At 36.9% G+C, this 8760-nt stretch overlaps 1 protein-coding gene across 1 annotated transcript; it reads right to left on the bottom strand.

Moving 5' to 3' along the window:
• Positions 1 to 646: 646 nt before the first annotated feature.
• On the bottom strand, positions 647 to 6979 carry LOC575529 (atlastin-2). The gene is made up of 8 exons (XM_030998447.1): positions 6526 to 6979; positions 5938 to 6072; positions 5178 to 5282; positions 4342 to 4455; positions 2840 to 2932; positions 2111 to 2246; positions 1423 to 1550; positions 647 to 679 (listed from the first exon to the last, which is right to left on the bottom strand). The coding sequence occupies exons 1-8, from the start codon at positions 6742 to 6744 to the stop codon at positions 647 to 649; spliced, it is 963 nt and encodes a 320-aa protein (XP_030854307.1). The 5' UTR covers positions 6745 to 6979.
• Positions 6980 to 8760: the final 1781 nt, after the last annotated feature.

Below are 8760 nucleotides of genomic sequence, written 5' to 3'. Positions count from 1 at the left end.
TTCAAAGAAAATTTGGTTTGCTCTCTAGCTACGCTCCCTCGCCAAAATGGAATTAACATCACCTTAAACATGATTGTGTAAGCTCCGACCTGCAACAAAAAACCTGAAAATTATGTACCAATCATCATTATATCTGTTTTGCTCGCTCGCTACGCCCGCTCGCCAAAATAGAACTATCATCGCTTTACTATAAATCACGCTTGTGCCCGACCCCGACCAAGTTTATGTACCATGTTCTCACTAAAAGAGAGGTGATTTTAGAGAAGCGATGTTTTTTTTCGCTCGCTCGTCGAAGTGGAATTATGCTAATGTGCCCGCCACTGACCTGCTACAATTTCATTAAAAAGAGAAATGTGGGGGGGGGGGGGGGGATTTTCCTGCACGCCAAAATGGGATTGACAGCACGATTCTACCAACTCCAGACCTGCAACAATGAAACAAAGTTTATGTACCAATGCATTGAAGACAATTGAACCAAGTTTAATTGGCAATTATGATTAAAAAAAGAAGCGATTTTGTTTTCTTGCCCGCTACGCTCGCTCGCCAAAATGAAATTAACACCGCCCTAACCTGCAACAACCAGTTAATAGTTATGTACCAAACGTTATTCAAAGAAGTTTGGGTGTGCTCTCTCGCCAAAACGGAATTAACCCTTAGACATGACTGTGTAAGCCCTGACCTGCAACAACAAAAACTGAAATTTATGAACCAATTATCATTACAAAAATTTTGCTCGCTCGCTTCGCTCGCTCGCCATAATAGAAATAACATCGCTTTTAATAATCACGTCCCTGTCATGGAACAATGAAACCAAGTTCATGTACCATGTTCGCTTTTAATATCATTAAACAAGAGAAATGTAGGGGGTTGCCTGCCCGCCAAAATGAGATTGACATTGCCTGAAACACGATTGTGCCCGCTTCCGACCTGGAACAATGAAACAAATTTAAGTGGCAATTATTAAAAAAGAAGTGATTTTTTCTTGCTCGCTACGCTCGCTTGCAAACATGAAATTAACGTCGCTATATAACAAATGAATGTGCTCACCCTCGACTTGCAACAATACCGGTTTATATACCAAACGTTACTTAAAGATATTTTTTTGCCCGCTCGCTAACCAGAAGTGAAAATTATCATCGCCTTTTTTTTCTCTCGATCGCTTGCCCCTCCTGACGGAGTACCCCAGGTACGCCACTGCTGCTAGCTAGTATGGCGCTCAAGCATATTTAGGAATTGATAATTGCCAGGTACCCTTTTACATTTAATACCTGGGTGGGGTATGGCAAATGTAGATTAATGTCTTGCCAAAGGACGGTCGTTGGTTTATCTACATTTAGTGTTGTGTTACCTCCTGAAATAGAAGTTTGACTCTCTACCAAATAATAGGTGATTCTATACGTTAGATTGTATTATAAAACTGACCTTAAAGTACTCTAGAAGTGCTCGACACGTGACCTTAGTGCCATTGATCTCCTTGACAATCAGATTGTCCTTCGAAAGAAGAAGAGGAGCTAATTCCTGTAGGTGGGTCTTGAAATCTTCACTGATATCTGAAATCAAGAAGGAAACAAACTGATTTTGAATCATGAATTTAATTCTTAAAGCTGTTAAAAGGGTTTAAACGAACTGACAAACTTGAATCCCTTTCTGTCGTAGAACCTTTGGTTGTTCAGACTAAAAATATTTTCAAATGAAAAAAATAAACATTCATTTCTTCAAATTGGCATCATGTATATTATTTTAAAAAGTCGATATTTTCACAAACAAATAATTGTGTGTTTTTTTTTAAACTCCACGATACAATTTTTTACTTTAAAAGTTCATTCAATATACAATTTAGTTTGTCTACAGAATGTACGAGAAGAAAATATATAACTCGTGCTAATTTAAGAAGGCAAAATGAATTCATTCATTACTTTAACAAATTATGTTCCTCTATTGGTTAAAAAGGTATTGCCCACATAAAGGTGTTGTGCACCATATCAATAAATGGGACATCAGTTAAAATACAGGGGGTTTTATCATTTGTATTGGTAATTTTCCTAGTAGGTAAAACATATTTACTAATTGCATAACTTTCAATTATGTTTTAGAAAGTTAAACCCCCTACCTGCTAATCTTCCATCAAAATCTTGTTTGTTAGCCACAGCTAGACCAGGATGAGGCATCAAAAAGCAGCCAAGTCTCTTGAAGCAGCTTGTGATATGATGTCGCACATCCTGTAACTCTTTATGATAAGCTGATTGCTGTCGGTACAAAATAGATGACAATAATCAGTCGATGATTATCTGATTCATGAAGCTCTACTAGGTTCTCATCAATGCATAACACACGTGAAGCTCACGCAAAGCTTGGAGGACGTTAGAGAAACAAAGTACCAACAATGGTTATAAATATATCAGTGCACATTTCCAACCTACACACTTTGGGGGATTGGGATGCTGCAAGGCTTTATATCAGTCAATTTGGACCAAGAGTATAACAGGCAAGATATCATTACCTATTGTATTCAAGCTTTATCCAAGCTTTGATACACTCTGCAGAGTATGTTTACTACAAGGAAGGCAGGAACATCTCAGTTGAGGCAAGACAATACTAGATCAAATGCCTGATTGAATCCCATAGACATGTACAATATACATGTACCTGTGATCATAATGTATTTATTTATTTTTAAAAATTTACATAAAAAATAAAGGCGAAATCAATTTCAAACAGGCAAACACAAAAAAAATTGCAGAACTACATTTCAGTGTGGCTAGGATTATTAAACGACCAATTTTAATAGCAGAATATTTACTTATGACATGAGACATAATGTTAAGTATGTGTTACTTACATGTAACTTCTTGTCAAGTAACTTAGAACCTCCACTTTCCCCAAAGGCATATTCATAGGGGAAGCTCCAATCACGAACCAGGAAATTCAAAGACTAAAATCAAAATAGAAAGAAGTATGAACTTATTATTGTTCACAGGGCAAACACAGATAATTCTCATCTTCGAGTGATACAACGAGTGTGAAGTAGCAGACATATAATCAAAATATCAAGCAGATGAATAACTGCAATACAAAGAACTGTTCGATCATTTTACAGAGTTTTATTACCCTCTGCATTGGATTCCATTACGATTCTGCACTAAGACAAGGCATACTTGACACCGGGACATGACAGCCATCATTTTAAAAGAGTGCATATGCTATTGTAACTGTAATCATGTTTGCACTTTATTTACCCAATTATGTACCTAGGTGGAGAGAAGCAATAAAGATAAAAACACCTTGCTTAAAGGGAACCGGTAACTTTGTCTCAGATTCTAAAACAAAATCCTGGATTTAGCTCATGCTGCAATTATAATTATAAACCTTAAGGTCAATCAGGAACCCCATGACTTTTACAAGCCGTCCGCCTGTCTGATTATCAAGATATTTATGATTGGAAATCAAAACCAAATTGTGTGTTTGCCTAACGGTTTTCATAGCACTACAGTCTATTGGGAAAACAAGTATGTAAAATCTGTCATTTAAAGATTTTTACTTTTATGAGGCACTTCTTGATCATTTTGAGGCGCAATTCTTTTTTAGGGCTTCAATATTACACCATATCACAGACACTGATAACACATGGGGCCGTGCATCTCAGATTTAACATCGTTTAACAATGCCTTTAAGGGCATAGAGTGCCTATTAGGGATTAACAACATGATCATTGCATCTTCGTTCAACCCACTCAACAAGGAATACAATGAATATATATCAATGTTGATACCTTGGAAGGGCGAAATAACGTATGCTGTAGCTTTTTTTAGAAAAAAAAAAGATACAGCCTGAATTGCCATTGCATGATGTCTTTCGTCTACGGCTGATTGTCAACGAAAAGGAGTTAAGTCTTTTGTTAATTCTGTTTGTTGCTACGGCAGGCAGCCAGTGAAAATGAATTTGTTTGATAAAATTATGGAAATGTAATCACTAATTTAAAAAAACAGAACTTTGTGATTCCTTGCTCATTTTTCCAGCTTGAGGTGTCATATGAAAGGGCAGAAACTTAACTTTCTAGAAATGTGATTTTCTCGTTGAAATTCAGATACCGTCTGCCAAATTACTTTTTGGTTTCCTCTCTTCAAATTGTTTTTAATCACTCATGCATGAAATATGCATCATATGAGTTATATCACATGAAAGAGGAGGATCTAAGCTTTCCAAATATGTGTCATTTAATAATTATAAATGTGACTAAGTTATGATAAAACATTGATAATTCTTGGTTTTCATTTTTTGTGGGACGCACTGTAGATAGTCATGCCTGTCATAGAATCCTTGGGACATACATCAATGACTGACCTGGAATGGTTTGGCTCCAGAACTATCCTGCTCCATAGCAAGTCTTCCATACTCAGTAAACAAATGTAAATGCTGTAGGTCATCCTCCTGAATATTTTGACTCAAGTTATAAACCTGCAAGATATAAAGAACAGTGTTTTATGTACAGATGTACAATATGCTATTGTAGGGATGTAATAAAAGGATATACCAGTACCGGTATCCAATCAAAATTGTATTTTAAAGCCATCAACACTTATCAGTAAGATGTCTCCTCATACCTAACAGCATCTCTTATGCTTAGCCCTCTAAAGGCTTGTTGAGATATGCTTTGGTAAACCGCAGCATATTATATTTGGTTGGTGCCAATGAACGGCAACTGCTCACAACAAAGGTCCTACCCGTATTCACCAAGCTCTGTGTTATAAGGGAGAGAAGTGTATGAAGTGTGTTACACTTACGTCATCATTTAATAGATGCATTTAACCGCATCGTATCTGAACTAGGCTTGTACTGTTGGCAAAAAAACCTTAAGAAAGAAGTAGTTTCTCCACTCCCATTTAACAACTAACTAAGGCCATGGCCTAAACTGGTCAAGCACCTCTTTGCCGCTGTTCTAAGCGGCGATTTGCTGAAAATTCCTGTGTTGCTTGAAGAGGTCTGCAGATTTCAGGCCTATTTACAGATAGTTTAATCAAGAAAATAATTCATCAATAAAGGCTCGTTCTGATATGCGGCAAACCACCTCAAAAAGCTGCCACGTCTTTTTTTTAACGTGTGAATGGATGAGGTCTGTGTTATAAGATACAGAAAAACATCATTAAAAAATGCCATGGTTTTGTCATATCCCAACTCACCTGAACTGAGCTAGTCATGGTACTTAGAGCAAACACTGTAGCACAATCTCTGACTGTTGACTCAGAATCAAAGGCTCCCTGTGTGTCCATTAAGATCACTGCAACCTACAAAGAATAACAAGTTCAACTTTCACTTCAAAATACATACATATCGTAAATCTCTGTGTATAAGACACACTTTTTTTCCGCCGGAAAATTTTGAAAGTCGGGGGTGCGTCTTGTAGACAGGTACAGGATATTTTGAGTCCTCAAAATGCTACTTTTTAGTGGTTTTCTACCATCTCTGTGTCTCAACATAAATAACATAATGCAAATACAAAATAGGATCTACTACATGTATTTGAAGTTAAATTACGTTCCTAATTTGAAGAAAAGAGAGTGTATTCATGTTTATAGCTCACGATCCTGATATTGGAGAGGTCAGGATTTGGGATTTAAATGGCATCAGTGAAGTATTGTACATGTATTTCAAGGCTTGGAACTTAGTTTTACGAGTCAACTTCTCAATCTACAATCTTCAACAGTCAGGCCTGACTTATGATGTCTATAATGTCGCCCAAACTTGTTTTTGTTCAGTGATTTTGTTTCTAATTATGTACATTATTTGTAGATAATGTGATTTCTGAAACTATCCAATTGAAAACGGATATTGAACAAATCAACAAGGATCAATGTATGGTATAAAATCTGGAGCTCAAATATGTTGTGTCTGCATGCCAGGCATGCATTGTATGAAGAAAAAAAGATGGACTGGTCTTACCTCTTCACCATTAGGTCCAGGACATAGGAATACTTTACTCCAAGCCCAGATCCCTGTAGTCTCCCTCTCAGAACCTCCCCTCCAGGAAAACCCTGATAACGGTTGGTCTCCTGGTCCAAGCCAGTCACTTGATCCCTGATAAACAATACAGTACATGAATGGAACATGAAACTATGTACACTCTTCAAATCCTAAGTAGATTCCACAAAGGGTTTGTGCGAGGTATTGACAATTCACAAATACACATGGATAAAATATCAAAGTTATAATAATAAAAGACAATACGGGATTATCAAATTCCTATGAATATGAGCAATCAACAAAAACTGACAAAAATATTTACCACATAAGTTTCCACACAAAATATGATTTCAGATATGATTTCATTTCTTATCCAACACAAGAATTTAAAGGGACTACATTATACATGTACCTGGATTAAAATATGAAGTCTGAAATTATCATTCACAACTACCTCGAATCTTAATGTATTTTAAGTTTTTCATCATACTGTTTAACTAACACTATAAAACCAGATTGAGAATGGTACGACTTGTTCAGATAAACATTTAAGGGCAATTGACTTACTTGCATGTTGAGGTATCTGAGCATGAAGTCTAGAAGGAAAGATTTCCCTTTCCTAAAAGCTCCTGCCACTGAGACGACACACACCTTCTTGTCTCTTACATCCTCATTGAGAAGCAGCTCATCTAAGGCTTCATGGTTCAACTCAAAGGAATGATCATCAGTGGTGGTGATGATCTGGACTGGCTCCCCTATCCGAGCAGCCTCTGGTATGGGAGGCATTATGACTGCATAGAGAGATACAGAAAGACATTAGCAATGGATCACTTCAAAGGAATGACTACGCGCCTTTGACCACACCTCAAAAAGTGAGAAACTAAATCAGGGGCTCTGTCATTTTTTTCTTCTTCATTTAATTAAAGCCTGTCTGTACTAGTTTACCCAGGAGGGAATAGACCATCCAGCAAGGTCACTGACAGGTGGCTATCTCATAAACTCAGCTCTCAATTAACATAAGAAAAAGAGGAGCATGGGGAACCAATAGGCACCGATTAGGCATTTTTTCTATATAGAGGGAGCAAGTAGCTACAAGTAGTACAGTGGGGCTTTAAAGGTAATGCAAAGTTTCAGGAAATTTCGAAAATTGGATAGTGATTCTTTACAATTTTGATATATTTGGCCCACACTCTTATATTCATATTCATATTCATATTTATTTCATTTCCAACAGAAAGGTAAACAAAGATATTACATTTGATTTCATACATAATTCATTTTTTCAAGAAACTATACAAATAAACAACTTGCACATAATAAAATTATTACAATAATTTCTTAATTTCTGAGGAAATGGGGGAGGAGTTTGTGGATCCCCCAGAAAAAAATAAAAATGTAAATGTTTCAAATTTTGCTTACGAAGACTTAGAAAACACAAGACAATATTTCAAAACAACATACAATTTACAAACACGAAACGAACAAGGAGAAGTAAAACAGATAAGAAGGAAAGGGGAAAAGGGGGAAGGAAGAAGAAGCAGGACAAATCATGACCGGAAAAAAGTAAGTTATAATGTTAATTTTGGGAAGGTAAGATCATAAGACCAAATAAATATTAAATTAATCGAGCAGATGATGAAGACCTAAATGAAAAATTAAGATGATTACCAACTGTTATCAGATTGTTCTACATGTCCTTGTTTGTTTTACCGGTAAGTACATACATGTACATGAGCATACAAATGTATCTCTAAGTTCTAGAACCTTGTTGCAGTGTGAACACAACTGAAGCTGCCCACTGATATTGACCAACGCATTCATTTTTCATCACCTTTAAGAGCTGTCGCTCATCATCTGAATAGTTTAGGATCAAACTTTGCTGCCCAATTTCAGAGGTAGCACGTATGACTAGAAAGAATTTGAACCTCATTCTGTGCTCCACATGTAGGTGCGGGCTCCTAAAGCAATGCCTGCATTCAACAAAAACAAAAACTTCTTGAAAAAGGCCCTAATGGTGTATAAAGCTATTATTATGGGTTTGTGATTTTGTTTTCTTTCTCCATAATATACTACATCGTTCATATGATTGCATAATTTTTAGTCTGTAATTCAACACTTTCATATGTGATGTACATGTACCGGTACATGTATATAAGATCATGAATATCAGTACTTACCAATCGAGAAGAAAAGAAACTAAAGGCCTATACATCTATTGTCTACAATGATCGACAGTACAATATGTACAGTGTTGTATAGTAAAAGATCTTACTTCATGTCATGTTCACTCTAACCAATACACACGGTACAAGCAGTCATGTCTCCTTTCATGTCCCTTATTTACAGTTTTCTATTGATGTACTCAGGAAATGAACCGCATACCATGATCTCTCTTTCAGTCAATTCACTACAATGAATATTTGTATCACTACAGGTACATGTATGCTGGAATCAATATTCATACCAACAACATAATCACAAGACATTTTTGTTAATACCCAGAGGCTATTCTACAAGGCAGAATGATAATGACATGTAGCCTGGATTGGCATTCTCAGCATACTATTCTATATATCCCTGCATGATGCCACAACTGTTTTCACGTCATCATGCACCATCAATGAATGGAAAATAACCAGGCGCGGATCCAGGATTTCTTAGGGGGGGGGGGGGGGGGGGCCCAAATTTGAAATTTTGCGAGCCAAATATTGGTACGTAATGGTGACCAACAGTGACGTAATGCGGGGGGGGGGGGGGGGGGGGTCGGTGCAGGGAGGGGCGATTTTCCTTCTCCCTCCGCGA

Source organism: Strongylocentrotus purpuratus, unplaced genomic scaffold (assembly GCF_000002235.5).
Source record: "Strongylocentrotus purpuratus isolate Spur 01 unplaced genomic scaffold, Spur_5.0 spur5_scaffold_5, whole genome shotgun sequence".
NCBI lineage: Eukaryota > Metazoa > Echinodermata > Echinoidea > Camarodonta > Strongylocentrotidae > Strongylocentrotus > Strongylocentrotus purpuratus.
Note: the sequence above shows the minus strand (reverse complement) of the source record. Positions and strands in the feature narration are given on the sequence as shown.